General features: G+C 52.0%; 1 protein-coding gene across 4 annotated transcripts in view; it reads left to right on the top strand.

The window, feature by feature from the left end:
- The first annotated feature begins 809 nt into the window (after positions 1-809).
- FLT4 (fms related receptor tyrosine kinase 4) overlaps positions 810-22596 on the top strand; it is a 98480-nt gene continuing 76693 nt past the window's right edge. For 2 of the 4 annotated variants that reach the window (XM_065556015.1, XM_065556012.1), the window contains exon 1: positions 968-1160. In XM_065556015.1, coding sequence (XP_065412087.1) covers positions 1103-1160 — 58 coding nt within the window. In that variant the 5' untranslated portion in view covers positions 968-1102. Of the gene's footprint in view, positions 1161-22596 lie in introns of all 4 variants that reach the window. The other 2 variants (XM_065556014.1, XM_065556013.1) reach the window with 2 other exon arrangements.

Below are 22596 nucleotides of genomic sequence, written 5' to 3'. Positions count from 1 at the left end.
GTGCCCTGGTTGCAAGCCTCAGCAAGTATCCCACAGCAGAGACACTAATGGATCATGCCCACCCAGGCCAGCCCTTGAAGGAATGGATGCAAAAATATTGAAAACAAATCAGTGGGTCCCTCCTGCTCCTTCCCTTCCCTGTCCCTCCCCTCCCCTCCCTTCCCCCATGACCCCCTTTCTATTCTGCCCATCACCCCCACCCTGCCCCTCCCCTCTGACCCCCTCTCCCTTCTGCCCATCACCCCCACCCTGCCCCTCCCCTCTGACCCCCTCTCCCTTCTGCCCATCACCCCACCCTGTCCTTTCCCTCCCCTCCCCTCCCTTCTGCCCATCACCCCATCCTTCCCCTCCCCTCCCTTCTTCCCATCACCCCCATCCTTCCCCCCCTCTAACCCCCTCTCCCTTGTGCCTATCACCCCTCCCCTGCCCCTCCCCTCTGACCCCCTCTCTCTTCTGCCCATCACCCCATCCTGCCCCTTCCTTCCCCTCCCTTCTGCCCATCGCCCCCACCCTGCCCTTTCCCTCCCCTCCCTTCTGCCCATCGCCCCCACCCTGCCCTTTCCCTCCCCTCCCTTCTGCCCATCACCCCATCCTTCCCCTCCCCTCCCTTCTTCCCATCACCCCCATCCTTCCCCCCCCTCTAACCCCCTCTCCCTTGTGCCTATCACCCCCACCCTGCCCCTCCCCTCTGACCCCCTCTCTCTTCTGCCCATCACCCCACCCTGCCCCTTCCTTCCCCTCCCTTCTGCCCATCACCCCACCCTGCCCCTCCCCTCTCCTGCCCTAGGACCCCCTCCCCGCCCCGTGCACACGCCGCCGGCTGCTGGCGGACGGAGCGGAGCGGAGCGGAGCAGTGGGAGTGCGCGGGGCTCGCTGGCAGGAGCAGAGGAAGGAAAAGGAAGCGGGGCCCGAGCCTGCCTGCGCACGGGGCCAGCGTCTCCTGTGCGCTGCGAGCCGGCGGCTGCACAGCTCAGCGCGGGGCTCTGCGCCTGAACCCGCCGCCAGCGCGGACCTGCCCGGGCCAGGGGAGAGGGGACCCGGCTCCCGGTTCGCCTCCAGCCCCGGCCTTTTCCCGACGCCCCCCCGGCACGGAGCGCTGGAAATGAAGAGAGTTTGCACTTTGTCCCTCTGGCTCTGGATCGGGATCGTCTCGGAGGCAGGTGAGGCGCCAGGGCAGCCCCGGGGCGGTGGCGGGGCCCTGCGGGGACTCGGGGGCTCCGGGCTGGGCAGGGCAGACGGGGGATGCCGGCGCCGGGACTCCCCGCAGCCCAGCGCCCAGCACCCAGCCTCTCCCCGCACTTCTACCCGGCGCGGGACTTCGCCCCTGGGGCGCTGCTGCCGGTGCGGGGAGCCCAGCTCCTCTGTAAATGGGCGTGAGCCGTGAGCCCAGCCCCTCGGCGCCTTCTACCCCCCCCCCTGCTCCCCATCACCCCCCCGGCGCCTTCTACCCCCCCTGCTCCCCATCACCCTCCCCCGGCGCCTTCTACCCCCCCCTGCTCCCCATCACCCCCCCGGCGCCTTCTACCCCCCCTGCTCCCCATCACCCCCCCCCGGCGCCTTCTACCCCCCCTGCTCCCCATCACCCCCCCGGCGCCTTCTACCCCCCCTGCTCCCCATCACCCCCCCGGCGCCTTCTACCCCCCCCGCTCCCCATCACCCCCCCTGGCGCCTTCTACCCCCCCTGCTCCCCATCACACACACCCCCCGGCGCCTTCTACCCCCCCTGCTCCCCATCACCCTCCCCCGGCGCCTTCTACCCCCCGTGCTCCCCATCACCCCCACCGCTTCCCATCACACACACCCCGGCGCCTTCTACCCCCCCTGCTCCCCATCACCCCCCCCCGGCGCCTTCTACCCCCCGTGCTCCCCATCACCCCCCACCGCTTCCCATCACACACACCCCGGCGCCTTCTACCCCCCCTGCTCCCCATCACCCCCCCCGGCGCCTTCTACCCCCCCTGCTCCCCATCACCCCCCCCGGCGCCTTCTACCCCCCCCCCGCTCCCCATCACCCCCCACCGCTTCCCATCACACACACACACCGGCACCTTCTACCCCCCCGCTCCCCATCAACCCCCTCCGGTATCCGCTACTCCCCCCCGCTCCCCATCACCCCCCCCCCCGCGTCTGTTACCCCCCCCCCCCCGCTCCCCATCAACCCCCACCGCGTCCCATCACACACATCCCGGCGCCTTCTACCCCCGGCTCCCCATCAACCCCCTGCGGTATCCGCTACTCCCCCCCGCTCCCCATCACCCCCCCGCGTCTGTTACCCCCCCCGCTCCCCATCACCCCCCGCCGGCGGTCTGCTACCCCCTGCTCCCCATCAGCCCCTCCAGCGTCCGCTACCCCCCATCACTCCCCTGTTCCCCATCACCCCCCCTCCGGCATCTGCTACCCCCCGCTCCTCTTCACCCCCTCGTGTCTGTTACCCCCCTGCCCCTCATCACTCCCCTCCAGCATCCGCTATCCCCCCGCTCCCCATCACACTCCCCATCACCCCCGTCTGGCGTCCGCTACCCCCCATCCCCATCATCCCCCCCGCGTATGCTACCCCCGCTCCCCTCCACTTCCCCCCGGAACCCAGCCCCACTCCTCATTACCCTCCAGCGTCTGTCCCCCTTCTCCCCATCACACCCCTGGCAGTCTATTGTCACCCCATCGCTCCCCATCACCCCCAGTGCTCTGTCCTGCCCCAGCCCACCCTCTTGTCTGCCCCCCCCCACTCCCCATCACCCCCTGGTGTCTGCTACCCCCCTACTCCCCATCACCTCCTGCGATCTGCCCCCCCAGGCCACCTTTTGCTTTTAGCTGGTCCCCTTTTGATAGTTGATACAAACCCAAAGAGGGACTGAATCTGTCCCTCGGCCTGTCAGCAGAGGGCGCTCCTACATGAAGGCTGTCCCCCACGCCAGGCTGCACCCAGCTATGGGTCAGCTGCGTGGGGTATGTCCCCCCCAGCCTGGAGCACTAATGGACTGGGTGGGACCTACTAGGCCTTTCCCATGGCTGACCCCTGGGGTCCTGCGCTGGTCCCCCTTGTGGGATGCGGGTCTCTCACTTCACTGGTCTTTTCAAATGTTATGCCCCATTCTACCTCGCCCCCACCTCCGGCAGGCATGTGGCGAGCGCTATGGGGCAGTGGCTAATCTGTACCCGTGTCCGTGATCGGCATGGGAACGTGGCATGCTGTATCACGGGGGACAGCCCCGGTCCCATTTGCAAAGGAGTCTTCTGTCCACCTCCAGCTCTGGGGCCGGGAATTGGGAGGGAGGAGCAGTTTGATGGCTTGTTTATTTACTTTTCCTAACATCATTCATTAATTAGTTAATGTCTGCGCTGCGCTCTGCAGAGGAAAAGTGCTCCGTAAGCGCATTATTAGCCCCCTTCCAGTGTGGCCTCCCCAGGGGGCCAGAGCTTGCCTCCCACAGACTGGGCACTAATTTGCAAGGCCCCCAGCTCGGTGGGCTGTGAATCACTTCTCTCTCCAACAGCACTCTGGGTGGGGTGGGGGGGGCAACAGGGGTGGTTTGGGCAGAGAGTTGAGTCCCGCTCCGGTCCCGTGGCCAGAGTACGAGGTCAGATTGATACACGACCTACAGAGAGACCCAGGGCCGCACAGCCCCTCACAGTGCTTGGGTTGCTTGTCCCCGAGGAGGCTCCCAGGCAGTGTGACTGGTCCTATGGGTGCATGTAGGAACAAAGCCCGCTGAGCTCACATGGAGTAGGTGCTGGAGTGGTGGTGGTGAGCCCGGTGGGTGCATCCAGCAGCGAAATGCTCTGGGCCAGCGTAGCCATATCCGAGTGCTGGGTGTATCTAGGAACAAAACATGCTGGGCCTCTGCTGCCAGTCTGGAGTGGTGCTGGGCCAGCACTTCAGGGACTGAGCAGGTATCAGGAGGCCAGACAGAGCAGGCTCTGGGCTGGTGGTGTCAGGATGGAGTGAGCCCTGGGACAGGGCAGCTGGGATGGAGCAGGCTCTGGGCTGGCCCTGCCATAGTGGAGCAGGTGCTGGGCCAGTGCTTTTGCTCCACAAATTGCTACAGCTCAAATGTGCAGTGTAACATCAGAGCGAGACCACAAGGTAAATAATAGTGCAGGAAGCTTCAAACGAGAGAGGATCCATTTCTGGATCATAAATAACCTTTTTTAATAACCTCAGCTTCATGACTCATCATTAGCGCTAACGGCAGGCTTATGGGGCTGACTTGCCCAGGGGCAGGAAAGACGTGTAGAAGGGAATGTGCCACACCAATGCAGGGAGCACCCTGCGCTGGGATGTGCTCCCAGGAAAGCTTGTACTGGGCCTAATGTTGCTGGGTTAGAGCACATCAGGTTGATGGTACTGGGACATAGAACCACATTGGGCTGTTGCCGCTGGAATGGAGCGTCCCAGCGGCAATATGTCAGCAGACGTTTGTGTCTCCAGCCAAGCTCTTTTGGTGGCATCTTGTAAAGCATCTTACGGCTGTTCCTTGAGTTCTTTCCTCTTGTCCTAGTGCTGAAGGCTTTGGTAAGATGAGTTTCTGGCCCAATGAAGACCAATGTGATGTGCGGGTTTAACGAACTGTTTGTACAGCATTTTGAACCTAACAGGTGCTATATAAAGGCTAAATATTATTGCTAAGCAGGGAAATCTGCATATGAAACATGGGACTCTACCAAGGCTTATATTTCAGTCTACCTATGACCAAGGGTATCCTGGAGTGGAGCACAACAATGTGAAGTGTCCACAAGCTCCTCACCACATTAGCCCCCATTAGACAAATATAATCATCTTCCTAATTGTGGGCAAATGCAGAGGTTTATCCTCCTAGAAACTGGAGTGTACCCTAAAGAGGGCGCCCCACTCACTTTGGACGTCTGCAAGAGCTATTCTGTTCTATCCTGGTTGATATCCCACACTCATGACCAATTATCTGATTGACTGACGTGATCTGGTAAATGCAGTAGGTATCTGGGGTGGGGGTATATGACTATCAGAGTTCATGGATTAGGATTTCTAGACCCTCCTTTCTCACTGCAACGTTCTCTTGGCTCAGAAGCCAGGTTGAGTGTTATAAGGCGGTAAATCCGACACTGACCGATCTAAACTGCCACAAAAGAGAGCATCAGGGTCAGTGCAATGGATATTGCATGGCTGGAATTGCATAGGACTGTCATCCCACAGTTCTGAGTGAGTCTGGCCAGCGTAATAAGCTCCATGGGAGTGGAATGTTTGAAAGCTTGACTATCCTACTGACTGCTGCCGGGAAGGTCTACCTGACCAGCCACTTGAGTTGTAGGAGGGGAGTTCCTGGACAGGACAGTCTGGCCAGCTCATTGAATTTTAGGGATTATCTTCTTATCATTAGGATGTAAGCATCCAACCATCCCACTGATGGCCAGGATCCATGTGCAGGAACGGAGTTATTCACTTTGACCAAAGTCCCTGACCCAGCTTCCAAGAGCATTCAGTCATCCCTCTGTTTGCATGCAGTGGCAATACAGCTGTGACGGCTCCAGGCTTGGCATGAGTATGGCGGAGAGATGGTTGCACCACTAGCATCTTGTGCGTGAAGCGGCTACATCCAGACTTATTTGTTGTTAGTAATAATACCAGCCATTTCTATAACGTCCTTCATGCAAAGAGCCAAGAACGTGCAACCTAAGGTGCAACGTTTAGACACGGATTTATTAACTCTACTTTAATTAACTATGTGGTGAGTGCCAGCAGTGTGCTCAAGATGAAGGAAGGCATTCCAAGCTTAAGGGAGGCAGGGAAGAAGGCTACAAAGGGAGCACTGAGGAGACCAGACTAGGTGGAGTGGAGAAGTATGAGAGCAGTAGTAGAGGACATAGGGGTAGAGCTGTGCCTTGGGCCTTGACAATGATACAGAGATCACATCACCTCTCAATGCAGTGCAGCCCACTGTGGAGGGGAAGGGGACAGTGCACTCCAACACTACGTAATTCATTTCAAAAGGGGAGAGCATTTCTGATGAGCAAATGGCATTACCTAGCTGGGATGTGGCCAGAATACCAGAGCAAACACCTGCACTCCTGCAAAAACCGCCACAAGATTTTTAATGCTTGTGGACCTTGATTTGTACATCTCATCTGAAGGCCACGCCTCCTGCAGCAGGGTGCCCCCCTACCAGTGTGGGACAATACCAACTCATAGGGAAGAGCTACCTAGGAGGTCACCAGCACCACTTAGTTTTTTCTTGGAGGTCTCCCGTCCGCATGCTGACCAAGCTTGGCTCTGCTTAGGGCATGAGATCACAGCTCAGGGGGTTAGAATATCTCCCTGTTAGTTTTACATTTTCCACTTCTGACCTCCTTGGCATGGGAAGATACAGGTGTCCCTGTTTGAACAGAAGTGACGGGGAAGAAAGCTTGTGGTTTTACAGCTCCCTGCGGGAATTTCTTGCAGAAGAAAAGGGAGAATTGACTTCCATGGGAACCACAACAAGAGGTGTCATCCCAATGAAGCTGACTGACTGGAGCTAAGAGCCCAGTGCAGAAGGAACTTTACAGAGAGTATGGTGCGGGCTGTGGATGGGCATCAAGAAGGGGAATGCAGCTTTACCCAGCGTTTGTTTCTCCAGAGGATGCTTTGCAGGGATCTGGGAGAAGGATCATGCTCAGAATGAAGTGTTCCTTTGCAATGCTGTTTCTGGGTGAAGGACCCCATGCAGACTTCTCCTAACTCTGGGATCACAGCTCTGCCTCCAGGGGCAGAGGACAGGGCTTTTCTCAAAGGCCCATCCTGCTCTCTTCGTTCACTGTGACTTGGGGGAATACAGCCATTGCAAGTGCAGTGTCCACTCCCTAGGCTTCTCACCCAGACACAGTTCAGAGGGGAAGCTTCCAAACGGGTGTTTTACGACAGTGGTTCTCAACCAGGAGTCTGGGGCCCTCTGGGGGGCTGTGAGCAGGTTTCAGGGGGTCCGCCAAGCAAGGCTGGCATTAGACTTCCTGGGGCCCAGGGCAGAAAGCCAAAGTCCCACTTCATGAGGCTGACACCCGGGGTCCTGAGCCCCAGGGCTGAAGCTGAAGCCTGAGCAACTTAGCTTCATGGGGCTCCCTGTGGTGTGGGGCCTGGGCAGATTTCCTGCTTGCTACCCCTTAACGCTGGTCCTGGCTTTTATATGCAGAAAAACCATTGTGGCAGAAATGGGCCGTGGAATTTTTATAGCATGTTGGGGGGTCCTCAGAAAGAAAAAGGTTGAGAACCCCTGTTTTACCTGCCATCCCTCTTTCAATTGTTTAAGAGTTTGGGGTCTTCTTTGCGACCAGAGACAGCACCCATTGCTGGGGGACTCTACAGTCACAGCCCAATGACAGGAACCCTACGGCACATCCCCACTACTGGAGGAATCCTACGTTAAATCCCAATGATAGGGAAACCCAACAAGAACCCATGGCTGAGGGAATCCTACGACAACAGCCCACTGATGAGGGGGGAACCCTACAGAGTGAGCCAGCTGATGGGGTACTCCTACAGCATGAGAAACCTGACAGTAACAACCCAATGATAAGGGAGTAGCACAGTTTGAGCTCACTTACTGGGGTGACCCAACATGGGGTGTCCACTATGATCAACAATAGGAGTCTGTGGGCGGGGAGAACCTGACAGCCCAGGCCAGTAGATATGAGGTTGCTCTTACATCTCGATGCTACTGAAGAGGAGATTTCCGCACCTCATTTCATTTCGTCTCTGACTTTTTTGGGTGAGATTTTCAAAAGCTGCCTAGGAGATCTAGCTGCCCAATGCCCAGCTCCTAGGCCTCTTTCAAAAATGTCCACTTATGTCACCAGAGGGGTGGGAAGATCCAGTCCAAAGACTTGTTGTGATGGGAATAGCACACAGGCCATGCAGAAGGTACCAGTTGCAGCAGTTCCTTCAGACAAACACCCAGGGACGGTAGCATCTGTCGTAGTGTTTAGCAGAAGACAACCGTACACGTGGTGTTTGCAAGCTTCACAGCACTGTCTGCTCATTGGGACGAGAGCCTAAGTTTTCCCTGGGCTCTTATCTGGAATCATAATATCTCCTTTATGAGCAAAGAAATGCAGCTGCACTGGCATCTAGCGACTGGTTAAATTAATCCCAGGGTTTTATTGCCTCTGGCTCTCCCAGACCTTTGTTGCTTATTTCAAGTTGTTAATGCGGAGGGTTAGATTAGTCCCAGGAGTGTGTTTCCTCTGTGGTCAGAACTGTTATGATGTTTTCAGCGTAAAGTGTTGTTGCTCATTTGCAGCGTCTCATTGTTAAAGCAACATAACAAACCTTACTGGAAATGGGAATCCAAGAGATCAAGGGGGCTGGGAGGCAGGAACTCCTGAGATCAGAGCCTGGCTCCGCCACGCATTTGCTCTGTGGCCTTGGGCAAGTCACTTAATGCTCAGTGCTAAATTCAGAGGTGATGCATATGGTGATATAGAAGTAGGTGAAATCCTGGCCCTGCTAACGTCCATGGCAAAACTCCCATTGGCTTCAGTGGGCCCATGATTTCATCCAGGGAGTCTAAACTGAAGAAATCTACATGCTGAAGAACCTAAAGTAAATTACAGCAGCTGATCATCCCATCATGTACACCACCTTACTCCCAGCTTAGTTGCTTTTCTTGCAGCACTCCTCTCCCGTAACCCCTGGGGGGTGACTTACCCCAGCTCAGACTCCCGTGTACGCGCCTAGGCTCGGCAGGCCCAGTTCAGAAGCGATGTGTGAGGTAGGATGCAAGTCGCATGTGGCTAAATGGACATGACTCTAAGGGAGTCTAGAATGAATCCAAGTTGGTGGAACATACAGACGAGGGCAACACGAAAAGGCCTGGATCAGACCAGACGTAGACACTTAAAATCACCTCTGATTCTGGCTCTCGCTCTGTTCCCCCTTCTGTGTTATGGTAATAATAATACTATTAATCTTCATTCTCCTCTCCCTCTGCATTGTGAACTAATTGCCGATTTTGTGATGAAAATGTGCAGTCTGATTGATTGGTCAAAAGCCATAACCCCCGTGGTGGTGATCATGAGAAAGGCTAGACAGAAACCGTATCATAGACACATCCGAACCTCCTGGGCTTTACGCTGAAGCGTTGGTAGAGCAGTAACTGCAGGGGGTGGGTTTTGCCTTCCTATAGCAGCAACCCTCATGCTGGTGAGAACTCAGATCAGCTTCTGGAAAGACATAGTCTGGTCCCGGTAGCTTCAAAATGGAGTAGACTCAACTAGTATCACGGGATTCGTGTGCAATCTTAATGCAAATAAGAAGTGGCAAAGCTGCCTTTAAAGAGTTAAAGTAGCTAAAGACTTGCACAGGTGTAGAAGACGCTGTTCTGATTTCTAGCTGCGCAATTCCACAGCTTGCAGGTGCTGAAGGGTTAAATTTTTGCACGGTGAGATTCCAGTTCATTGAGTGAAGGTCAGCTGGTGTGTTGGAATCAAGCTGCAATGGTTTCCAGTTCCCATGGCGGTGCTAAACCAAGTGACGTAGTGTCTTGCACACAACCATGCCATCCCTCCCGGGGTTAAGCCAAGGAACGTGGCAGCAAGTCTGGGATGCCCATGGCGCTTGGATTGGCCAGCGTGGCTAACCTCCCAAGGGTTAAGTGAAGATGAGTGGTCCTGATGCCACGCTTGGTGTCCAGGTTCTTGCTGGTGGAGGTCAGCAGTGGTTCATGGGAAAGGAAAAATTGGCAGCTGGGCCGGATGTCCTGCATTTCCCCTCTTCCTGCAGCCGCCTGAGCGATGTTCCTTATTTAGCTTTCCTGACGGACAGGAGGAATCTGATGGCGGAAACTGTCACTGCCTGATAACAGCTCAGGGACCCCTTTATGATGGGCAGCACACAGGGAACAGGCAGCTTTCATGGGCGAAGAGGGCAACTTGGGCTGCCCCCTTGCACCATGTTTTCATTGGCTATTTTATAAACGCCGCCTCTGGGCGGGGTGGGGGGGGAGAGGGCATTTTCAGCCCCTCCCTTTGCACTCATGCTGCTTTGTGCCTGAACCACACCAGATTCTGTTTATAAGGCAATCAAGGGCGAGAAGCGATGACGTCTTTCTGTGGAGCACTGATGCAGGCATCCAAGCTCGCTGATGGATAGAAGACTGCGGGGGGGAGAGGGGAGATCCTGGAGTAAAGCCTCCTGGCTGGGGTCCAGGGCTGGGCAGACCTTTCCAATTGCTAATGGTGATGATGTGACAGCAAGGCCAATGATAACAGTGGTGTGGCGTGGTAACACAGGGCGTGTTGGCTGGGTGGAGAGAGAGGGGTGGAAGGGCAGGTCTGTGCACCAGGGAGCTATGAAACAACACACACACCTGCAGGTGTACTCTCTACGCTTCCCTCGCTCAGTGCACATACCAGCCCCCCACTCCTAGACACAGATGTGCCTTATATACACAAAGAGCAGCCAGTCAAGCAGAGAACCATATCTAGGGGAGCATCCACCATGTGTCTCATCTCTTCCCCATCCTCTCCTGGTGAAAGATGCATCTCACTGGCTCAGAGACTAACGAACTATTCGTATTATATCCCCCTACAATGTATGTGCTTATGTGAATCATCCCATAAACATCAAAGTGCCCCAAAGTAGGGTGAAAACATCCTACCCATTGCTTTTTAGCCTGCATTTGGGGATACCATTAAGATCCTCTCATACCAAGGAGAAATTTATCCTTTTTTCATCGTAATTGCTACATTACAAAGAGAAACAATGGGAAGAGAGGTTTTTTTGAAGGGCAAACACCAAGCCATATAAATGGCCTAATAACACTGACAAGATTAATGCTCTCAGTTCCACTACATTTAAGTCAGTGAAAGACTCTGGATTCACACTGGTATAACTGGTGTCAGAATCAGGACCAGCAGGTGATGCAATAGAAAGCTGTGAAGTGATTTTCCTACTGGTTTTGGATGCTCTCCTCCGCCACTAGGCCCTGGGGCGCTTTCCCATAGTCCACGTGGCTTTACCTTCTTGGTCACACACGCTTCCGTGGAGCTGGGCAAGGCTTGGGCACAGCCGCTGCGCCGGGTGGCCTGTTCTGCATTGCACAGTGGGATGGCACGACAGTTTCCACAGAGTGGTGTAATTTAGACAACTTTGATTTCATATGCTGTGCAGTGGAGGTAGAATCCAGGGGACTAGCACACTACTTGTAATGGTTGCAAACAATCTATTCTGTGTGAGCTGGGCAAATATTACAAAGCTATCTAGAGAGACAAGGTGGGTGAGGCAATATCTTTTACTGGAGCTACTTCTGTTGGTGAGAGAGCCAAGCTTTCGAGCTACACGGAGCTCTTCTTCCGGTCTGGGAAAGGTCCTAGGGGCGTCACAGCTAAATACAAGAGCAAACAGATAGTTTAGCATAAGTAGTGCTAAGATCGAACGAACTGTTCAATCTTGTATTTAGCTGTGACACTCTCGGTACCTTTCCCAGACCGGAGGAAGAGCTCTCTGTGGCTCGAAAGCTTGTCTCTCTCACCAACAGAAGTTGATCCAATAGAAGATATTACCTCACCCACCTTGTCTCTTGAATATCCTGGGATTGACACTGCTACAACACTGCATAAATCTATCTAGGGCAGACTTCCAGTCATGCTTAACTTCATGCACTGGGTGGTCCCATTGGCTTCAGTGGGGTTACTCCCATGTTATGTCTACGCTGCAATCAGGAGGTGTGACTGCAGTATGTGTAGACATACCTGAGCTAGCTTTGATCTAGCTTTGATACTGCGATCACACCTCCCAGTTGCAGTGTAGAAATATCACCAGTGCATCTAGTTAAGCATGTACAAAAGTCTCTGAAGGATCAGGACCTAGGCTACCATCATACTGCACTCAGTGCCATGGCCTTGGGTTACCTAACCATCTTCTGTGCATGTATTCTTGGATTTTTAAATGAATTCACTTCAGCTAGGTTCAGATGCTTTTTGTATCAGAGGGGTAGCCGTGTTAGTCTGGATCTGTAAAAAGCGACCAAGAGTCCTGTGGCACCTTATAGACTAACAGAAGTATTGGAGCATAAGCTTTCATGGGTGAATACCCACTTCGTCAGACACATGTGTGCTTATGCTTTTTGTATTCACTTTCCATGAACATTTGTGCATTCAGGTGTCACTGACACGCAGGTTCATGTAAAGTGAATTTCAAAGTCACAGGCATACTCATCCAATGGGAACTAGAAACAATACCATGTGACTTCCCTTGCCAATTCCACCTAAACATCTGAAATGTCGGTGCTCAAGAATCGAGTACTCGCGGAGGACTGTGATCATTCCACCGAACAATGTTTTGAACCCATCAGATACATTCAAATAATAACAACACCTGGGAAACCACACATTTTGTGGCTATTCTGAGAGCAGACAAATAAGCACAAAGCATTGAGTAAATTTCTGGTTTCGAATTATTCACGCACTGCTTATACTGTCACTTCCTCTAGAGAGGCAGGCCCGTGCTGCTCATTATAACTATGCGTAGTCGTGTTTCCACTGGGATGGTTTAATTCCCACCTATCTACATTTACACACCTCATGTGAACAATCCGCATGACCCAACCTTCCACATTCCAGCAGGGTAGGAGTGCCCATCTGGTCCACACACTTTTCCTTGCTGATGGGTCAAAAGCTTGCCTCACTTCCACGTGGCAGCTAGCAGCTGCAGGAAGGGATGGGCATCTCATCCAGCAGATGGTACAACAACAAAGAGCAACATAACCAAAATAACTGGTGGCCCAGGTCTCCAGAGACATGGACAGTAGAGAATAGGGCTCAGCAGTGTCATGCAGCGTGAGCACTACATGGAGGAAGAAAGTCTTTATTATCTGACCAAATCCTGAAGTCCTTCATCTTTACTCAGGGTAAAGCTTTAATGATGTCAGTGAGAGTTTTGCCTAAGTAAAGCTGGAGTAAGGACTTCGGGACTTGCCCTTTGTTAGTAGAATTATTTATTGCATAATGCATCCACAAGCATATGGTGTCTTTCACAAGACGCTTATGTCCTAAGTTAGCCAGAGAGTGCAGTTCAGATACATACACCAGATGCTAGGCCTCCAAACAGTGTCAGTATCATTTTTTTTCAAAGGTGATATGTGTTTATTTCACGGGTGGATTAACACTGATAATAGTGATCTAATCAATCAATGACGTTGCTACTGGATGTCCTTCTGAAAGGCATGATGCTCTTCTCCTGTGGACCCTGCAGGGCCTATGATGGGTGCATAGAGTCATGCTGTGAATCAGATGGCTTGTGAGAGGCATATCAAGAGATTCATAAGTCTCCAAAGGCCCTTGAAGGTCTGTCAAGTGTTCACTGGCCTTCGAAAGTTTGTACAAGACACATAAGTTCTACATGGGTCAAATGAGGTCTGTCAAAGGCCATATAGCCCCCAGACAGCCTGTAGAAGGTATGTAGCTGTAGTTGGGACACCAGGATCTGTAAAAGGTTCCCAGCATATGAAATGTACATAGACGCAATATGATCACCCAATGTAGAAGGTGTGCATACTACACTTTGAAGCCCCCACAAGGGTATGGTTCTACTAGTGTAAGTGTGGGATTGGAAGTCAGGACTCCTGGGTTCTGTTCCTGGCTCTGTTACTAAGTCTGTGACCTTGTTACTTAGTCTTTCTGTGACGTCTGTAACATATTGACTTCAGGATGTATTGACCTGAAAAGTAAATATTGGTCAAAGTGAAGCTTAAGTTGATAGTTTTCTTGAAGGACAATAAATCTTGATATTCACCAAAACAAGAAGTCAATATATGAATTGTAATTTACATTCACTCGTTCAAAACAGCCAGTCTGTAATTCCATGTAACTGAATAAACTGACAATCGGGTTTTTTCCCCATTTAAAAATAAGATTATATAGGGGAAAGGAAGTCAGATGCACAGAAAAATCTATTATTCACTTACTGGAACACGAGTTATATTCAGCAGAGTCTATCAGGGTGCATCATTTGCATATGTGATCTGATTGGTCAACATTCCTTCACACCTTAGTATTCATCTCTCAGGAGGTAAATAACAGAAACTTAACGATTCGCCTTGAGAAAGTTCTCAGCCAATCATGAGGCAGGATGTTTCTCTTGTGTGCACAGTAATACCTACCTCCCAGGAGTGCTAGGAGCTGCAGCTTTAATATCCTTGAATGGATGTTTTTGAAAAGCTTTGATATCCTTGGATGGAACGTGGTTATAGAAATTCAGTGGCATCATCTTCCCATACGTCTTTTATATGAATAAGAGGCTTTGCCTACCCACAAACTTGCCCCAGCAAAAATGGATGTGTGGATAGATGTCTGATTTAGTTGTCTGTTAAGTACCATGCACACACATGGTGCTGTATAATTAATAAGGAACCCAGAAAGTAGGCATGTAGAAGTCTCTTGTGGCCGTGGGAGTCAGTCAGAGGGCTCCTGGTGTGTAGAACACACAGGAAGGACCGTGGGCATTATTCTAAACAGGCTGTAGAAGTCGATTTTTGTATCTGCTTTCGTTAGAGCCAGCTTTCCAGCAGGAGTGAAGGCTGAAGAGAATAAGCAAGGTCAGGTGTGGGGTTCAGAGCCTAAGATTTCTTTGCAAGGGTCACTCCTTGACTGGAATTCACGTCCTGTGCTGGGGTGGGGTCATGTGACCCATTTCATTCATGGAAAATAATCAGTCCTTTACCCATTCAGAAAACGGTCTGTCATGCCAGCCCTTTGTTTACACACGTGCACACACCCACACAGCCTGAATAGGAATTTTATGACCCAGTCCTATGGACTAACGTGATCCACTCCAGGATCCACTGACCTCACAGTTCGTCATGTTGGTCCCTCCATATTCAAGCCCAAGCAAGAGCAGGTTTGAACAAAGCAGGAACAATTCCTCATGGTATCATCCAAATCTCCATAGAGGGACAGACAACTCTGTCAGCTCCATTCTCTTTCCCCCTCCCTCCCCCAATCATTTTAGAATCGGGCCCATTATGGGACTTGGCTTTCAATGAACATTGCAAAGTGCTAGTGACTTGCAAATGGCTTGCTCCTGGCTTTGCACTTCAATGGCACCAGGTCTGTGCTCACAGAATTTGGCTTTTTACAATATTCACAGCCCCTCCTCACCCCCAGCTGCTTAGACAAATAAAGTATAATGCTGACTGAAGGCATTTAATCCTCAGCTCTCCGGCCTCTGTAGCAATAACAAGAGCTGGGTGGCATTTCAAAGAATTTATCAGTGGGAGAGGACTGGGAAAGGGGGAGCATCAGAAACTATTTTTTTATATGCGGGGAAAAGTACAAGCCTACCTATAATGTAGATTAGGGCCACTGGCTGGGCCGGAGCTGCTGCTTAGCGATTATTGCTGTGAATGGAAGGCAGAAGATTCCACGCAGCCCTCACCTGTCAGTCACCCTCACCGAAAGAAAACACTTTTTAACACACTAGTAGATAAAACGCAATAATAAACACGGCCCTGTGTGAACTCTCGAGACCTGCGCAAGTGTAGAAAGACACGTCTGCAATCAGACCTACCAGGTGGGAGCTGGAGCAGGCAATGTTCTTCTAGGGAGAGTTACAGTTCCTGCTTTCAGCCTCTCGATACCTCAATAGTGAAATCACTCCCCTTGCCACCTCTCACCAGACCAACTCGCTTCTCCTCCCTTCAGAGTCCAAGCCAGTTCTTCACTGTGTCCCTGATGCTTATTGAACTTTTCCATGGTATTGCAACCAAGGCTTTGCTGAGATCCTAGTGAAGGAGGTTTGCAGCGTCTCCTGCTCTCAACCACCACCCTGATACCTTGAAAAAAATATTTTTGAGGTGACTCTAGTAGAGGTGAGAGGTGATGGGCTGACAGCCCTGGGGTCAGAAATCCTCTTCTTATGCACAGACTAGGTACAGCCAGATGGATAAAATGGTGCCGGGGCACTTGGGTGGGGGGCACTGGGGGCAGTGAGTGGGGAGTATTGGGGTGGTGGTGGGGAGTACTGGGGGCAGTGAGTGGGGAGTATTGGGGTGGTGAGTGGAGGCACAGGGGCGGGGCTGGCTGGGAAGTCCCAGCGGGGGGCAGTGCTTTCTTCCTGCCCACCCCGCTCCCCCCATCGGCCCGGGTCAGGGGAGCAGCGAGAGATGAGGCAGAGGAACCACCTGCCTCATCCCTGCTCATCGAAAGCCACAGCAGCCTCGGGCAGGTGGGAGGATCGTCTGCAGGGCTATCCGGTTGCCGGCCTGTGCACGCAGGTGGGCTGCAGGCCCACGTGTCAGGTGAGAGGCCGGGCTCTAGCAGCTTACTCCAGCCCCGAAACGCATCTCAACCCTGACCTGAAGGGAAGATCTCTAACCTTTCCCCCAGAGAGGCTGCTTCTCTGTCCACACGCACTCAGCCCTGGCCCCCACTGCTGAGACTGCAAGCCTGCTCTTTGGGATGGCGATGAGATACAAATTAAGACAGACAAATAAAACAGAGCTCAATGGTACATTCTAATACAAGCTTATTATAAGCAATCAGAAATAACCTTTCTGTGACCCCAGACAACCCTCGCTCTGCTCTGATGGCTACCCACATCCCCCCAGACTCTGTACCCACTTCTCCCCACTACATTTAAGAATTCCTTCTGAGCTGCTTGCCTTTGTTCTGCGCCCCCTTTCGCATCTTTCACGCTTGCGATGCTCTGAGATGCACTCTGTGGTAAATAGATCCGGCAGGTGTGAAATTTGCCACTTGCGAAGCCCCGCACAAAGGCAGCTGGACTATCTTCAAACTGACCTTCTAACGCCACGTGGGTGGAGCAGGGAATTCTGCAGGAGAGGAAGGGTTTGCAAGCATACAGGGGTGGACAAAAGCAGGTGGAGAATTGTTTGCCCAAAACGGGTACTCTGGTGAAAGATGTAAGACATCCAGAAATTTGATTTGGATTTGGAGTCTAGGGGTGAAATCCTGGCCCCATTGACATCAGTGGTTTTGCCGTTATCTTCAATGGGGCCAGGATGTCACCTTAGATTTTTTTCTCCCCCTCAGTTGTCGAGGCAATCTGCGTCTGTTCTTAGAGGAGTAGTTTGTGATGTGGATATTTGTCCACCAGGAACTGAATTGCAACCAGACTTGTGATTTCATTGAGGCCACCACTCCGCCATCAGATGGTAATGACTTTCTGATTAGAAACAGGGAGGTCGAGGTGTAATGAGCCAGACCCCTTTATGTCTCTTCTGAGCCAGGAGGTCCCCAGGCCTTAATCACGTCTTTGCAAAAGAAATCTATTCGATTTACGGGGCATGATCGTCCCTGTGGGCATCCATGGGGCTGACTCGGCACTCCTCTGCACCAGCGGCATCCTGCACGTGCACCCACAGCGGCCTTGCTCGTAGCGAATATGTTTTATGACAATCCGCATTGGCCAGGGCTGCTAGAGCCTGGCCTCTCACCTGACACGTGGGCCTGCAGCCCACCTGCGTGCACAGGCCGGCAACCGGATAGCCCTGCAGACGATCCTCCCACCTGCCCGAGGCTGTTGTGGCTTTCGATGAGCAGGGATGAGGCAGGTGGTTCCTCTGCCTCATCTCTCGCTGCTCCCCTGACCCGGGCCGATGGGGGGAGCGGGGTGGGCAGGGAGAAAGCACTGCCCCCTGCTGGGACTTCCCAGCCAGCCCCGCCCCTGTGCCTCCACTCACTGCCCCCAGTACTCTCCACCACCACCCCAATACTCCCCACTCACTGCCCCCAGTACTCCCCACCACCACCCCAATACTCCCCACTCACTGCCCCCAGTGCCCCGCACCACCACCCCAATACTCCCCACTCACTGCCCCCAGTGCCCCCCACCCAAGGGCCCCGGCACCATTTTATCCCTCTGGCTGTCCTAGCGCCAACCCCGGGCACCCTGCCAACCACCCACCCAGCTTCCCTAAGCACCCTCTGCTTGGAGATCGGGGTCCCGGTTGTGTGTATGGAGGGCTGATCCCGCTCCCGCCTGTTCCCAGTGTTCGGGGGGGATTTGTGCCTTCTCCACTCAGGGAAGGAAAGGGGAAATCAGTGAAATGTCACACACAGAGGGGCACAAAGCTTGGCAGCTCCGATCGGCTGGGTTAGACTTTTGATGATTCAGGGACGTTTAAAAGCGTTTCTGGGAAATGGGTTTGAGCAGGCAGCGTGCGCAGTTGTATGCTTGTGTCTATTTATTGTTTTGTCTTCAAAGATTGCGACCAGGGTAAACCGAGCTTTGTCATATCCCCATGTATTTTTGCCTACACGGTTATGCTGCAATTATCCAAGGTGGCATAGGTAACCAGCTGGTTCTTGTTGTGGTTTCCAAAGCCTCTTAGCATGCTGTTTCTGTAGGCAATCTCTCAGCTATTAATTATGCTCCTTCAATGGAAGTCATTAGCATATGTAAACACTTCCTTTCTGTTCTTTGGATGTGTGCTCCCTGGATCGAATTTCTTTGTAAGGGAACTAACCTTAAATATGGAAACAGCAATCAACCGGTGTGAATAAATAAAGTCATTTGGATATTTACATCATTCTGCAAACCTTTTGTAAGCTAGTTAACAACCATGTCTTCAGCTTGTTTGTCTTCAACTAGCTCCTCAGTACGATGATGCAGTTCACGCTCGGTGTTGGATCGTAGGAACCCTGCTGTGCTAGTCAAATCTTTTCTTTTGAAAGGAATTAAATGAGTCTAATATCTGCAGGGAATTTATTGTTTGGATGTCAACAGAGATACCTGTACAGCTGTTAAACAGTATCTTCATCCGTACCTATAGCAGTGCTACTGCCACACTATCATTCAATCTGTCGCGCTCAGAGCTGATGATAATATCATGGCTTAATAAAATCACGCATGGCTGGCTGTCACAGCTGTACACCAAGAGGAAAAGAAATAGTGTGTGTGTGATTCTGCAACCTTCACTATTCTCCTTGAAGTCAAGGGGTCTACTCACCGAAGTAAATTAAAAGCTGCCAGTTTGGTCCCAAATATGGCTAATTGTTCTTACAACAGCATCTGTGTATTAAAGGTTCTCACTAATAGGGAATAGAAAAGATAATTTAACTCATTACAGTAAACCAGGGCTCTTTTTCATACCGTATGTGGTATGAGTTCCCTGCCATTTACTCATTTAAAACTTATTCCTCTGTGAGATCCAGAAGGGGCGATAGTCAATTAGATCTGCATTAGCACATTAGACCAGTGGTCCTGATTTGGTCAATGCCGGATGCTTTGGAAGATGGCAAGAAGCCAATTGTGCAATGTTTTCCATGGGGGTTGGAATTCCTTTTTGATTCCTATAGTGCTGCATATCAGATTAGATAAATCCTTGGAGGACAGGTCCATCAATGGCTATTAGCCCAGAGGGCGAAGCCTCTGGCTGCCAGATGCTGGGACTGGACGACAGGAGATGGATGACCCGATAATTGCCCTGTTCTGTTCATTCCCCCTGAACTATCTGGAATTGGCCACCGTTGGAAGACAGGATACTGGGCTAGATGGACCATTGGTCTGACCCAGTGTCGCCATTCTTATGTTTCATACTCCTGGAATCTATCACTTGGTCCTGCTAACGGTACTTCTAATTCAAACACAGGAATCCCCATTGCTCAAATGAGTGATTAGAGGCATTCCAGCTGCCACTTCCATTTGTACATGGACCCTAGCCTCTTGTATTTGAGGTTTTCATCTACCCGATGCCGCTCACAGTATTGATTGCTTTTTGCAGATTACCCTTGTGTGACTAATATTCCTGGTTCTGCTCACTCCCCACACACTTTTGGGTGGACAGAACAAGTCATGCAGGGGTGTGTGTGTGTATATCAGCACCTTGCCTAAGAATGTCTATGAATGTCTGATTTGACATGCATCTGCACACAATCCCCTATAGTTTTATTTACACAGATTATATCTCGTGTTTTGAAAAACCTGCCCTTGAGATCCAAGGAAATTAAAGGCTCCTATTGCTGTCAGCTTGTTCTTTGGAAAACTCTCCTTGCTTCTTGGCATCGTCACCACCTCCCCTAGCTCCTTCACATCAGGTGGTCTCTGTAACAAACCCCTTTACTCTGCCCTTTCTCACCTTTCCTTGTGAGCTGCAAGGATTCTTCCTTCCTCGTTTGATTTTATCTCCCCCTCCAGGGTCTCCTCTCTCATCTGCTTTCAAACTGTCCTCTCCATAAAAAGTTCTCCCATTCTATCTAATCTACTTATATGACCACCATTGCTAACGTATCTGAGCGTCTCACAATCTTTTATCCTCCCACATCCCTGTGAAGCAGGACATTGCTGTTATCCCCATTGGGCACACTGAGGCCTGGAGGCTAAATGACTTGTCCAGGGTTACCCAGACACAGCAGGGAATTGAACCAAGGTTTTCCAAGTCCAAGGCTCTCACCCTAATCGCTGGACCATCCTCCCCTCCATTATCCAAGTCTTTCCGATCCCTTCTAAACACCCTCACACCCATCCCAGATACCCACCCACTTCTTTACCACTGCTGCGTATCCTTGACTGCATTCACCCCAGTGAAGTCACTGAGAGTTGAATCTCTGTAGCTAAGGGCAGAATGTGACCTCCTTGATTGACCCCTCAGTCCTGAAATATCCTATTCCTACCACGCTGGATCACGTCTGGTTTTCTCTTTAAATAGAATGCTAGTGAAAGGCACAGGTCTGTCCAGTTTTCCGTTTAGTCACAGAATAGAGTCCCCATGGGCAAGGACCATGCAGGCTTCCCCCAAGCCAGCCCACCAGCGTGCCCCCCCAGCTTGCAGAACCATTTGCCTTCAACCTTGACCGGGAGGGATCACCACTACGACTACAGCAGAGTTCAACCTTCCTGGCCCATTCAAATCTTGGTCTCTGCTGAGAAGGCCAAGTAGTGCCAATTGTGATGGTGTCTTTTGGTGACACAGACACTTGTCTGCTAGGAGCCGGACTTAGCTGACTGATGACCTGTGTGAATTAATTATTGGTCTATCTGATCTATTGGTCATGCCCAATATACGCTGGATCACTATGGCTAGCAAGCTGCAAGCAAAATGTGCTGTTTTCCATTACCAATCCACTTAATCATCTGGGCCCCATGCTTTTTAGAATTAATCAGAACTTACTGACATGTAAAATGGTATCGTTGCCAGGCTGTGAGAGAGAGAAATGACAAGAGACAGGGAGGAAAACTGATGGGCTCTAAGATGCGGACGGGTAATTTTTAGTTAATTTGCAAGGATCTAACCATGTGACCATGGGGAGAAAACCTCTGCTCCCTACTACTAAGAAGTCCTTGAGTCTGTCTCTGATTTTGATGGCTACAGCACAACTCAGGAAGTCACTGCAGACACCTTGTTGAAGCCTGTCAGATTTTGAAGCGCTCCTTTCTGGCCCTTTAAGAATGAACCTGGTGATCAAAGCAGGTCCAACTTGACTTGTGTCTGAAGGGGCTTGTTCTTCCTCCGCTTCCTCCCTCGTCTCCCTGGCCTGCGTCCCACTGAAAGCCCGAGCGTTGCTCAGGCAGAGGAAGCAGTCCTGGGCATTTTAGTTTCTAGGAGGAAATAAAACACACAGATGGTTGGAGCATCCTCTATCTCAAAGACAGGAAAAAGATTCGCCGGCTAGGAGTGGGAAGCCAAAGCAATTCAGAGAATCAGGGACCAAACAAAGAGGTGTCTGGCCAGCCCCTTGCCAATAAGAGAAGGGTGGGCCAGCAGCAATTGGCTGGCTGGCCTGAAGGGAAACGCACGCTCTCAGATGTGCAGAGAGCATCCCTCCCTGACCAAGAGCGGCAAACATCCAGCTCCCCTGGGGGCCGGAGAGGCTGCTGACAGCACAGATCTGAGAGGAGGTCTGCAGGGTGGCCTCGGCTGACCCACTGCTCTAGGCCGGACATGTGGCTACCTGACAGAGACTAACTTTGGCTCAGGACATCTCCTCTCTGGGAGGATGGAACAGAGAGCGAATGGGGAAAGGGAGGGGGGGTTGAGGGAGGCGAGAGGAAAGGCTGGGGGAGACAGAAATGCAAACACGGCCTGTCAGCCATAGCGTGGGGGTGGGGGAGGAAAAAGCAGGGTAAACCTGGCAGGAGAGGGCAGGAAATCAGGCTGGAGTAAGCCAGGGGGATGGTGAGATAGAGCTTCCTGCAGCGGGAGTGGGAGAGAGACAGACAGATAAACACTCAGACAGTCAGTGACCGGAGGAACTGATGCTGTTCCCTGAGCAAAGTAAGGATGTTGGAAGTCCTGGAGTTGACTGAACTTTGGCAGCTTACCATGTAGGGCTCCCCTCCCTGCACCCCGTCTCCTCTCTCCCGGAAACAAATCCAGGGCCAAGGCCCTGCAGACATGGCAAGCCCATGAAGGCAAGTCCAAACTCTAAAATACCTGGCAGCCTGCCAAGGGCACTGCATGATCAAGGGCAAGATCCTATAGGCCCTAATGCCTGGTGGTTCCCTGACACACACATGCCCCCAGATAGACAGGAATCTTTAATAGGGCTGGTGCTAATAATGCAATGTTATCCCCAGAAGCACCTACCCTTCCCCCCTCTGTGAGATAGGTAAATACCATTCCCATTTCACATGAGGCACAGAGAGGCCTAAGGTCTCAGAGCAAGTCCAGGCTTCAGCACAGGTCTTGCTGC

The sequence above is a fragment of the Chrysemys picta genome, chromosome 8 (assembly GCF_011386835.1).
Source record: "Chrysemys picta bellii isolate R12L10 chromosome 8, ASM1138683v2, whole genome shotgun sequence".
NCBI classification, from domain to species: domain Eukaryota; kingdom Metazoa; phylum Chordata; order Testudines; family Emydidae; genus Chrysemys; species Chrysemys picta.
Note: the sequence above shows the minus strand (reverse complement) of the source record. Positions and strands in the feature narration are given on the sequence as shown.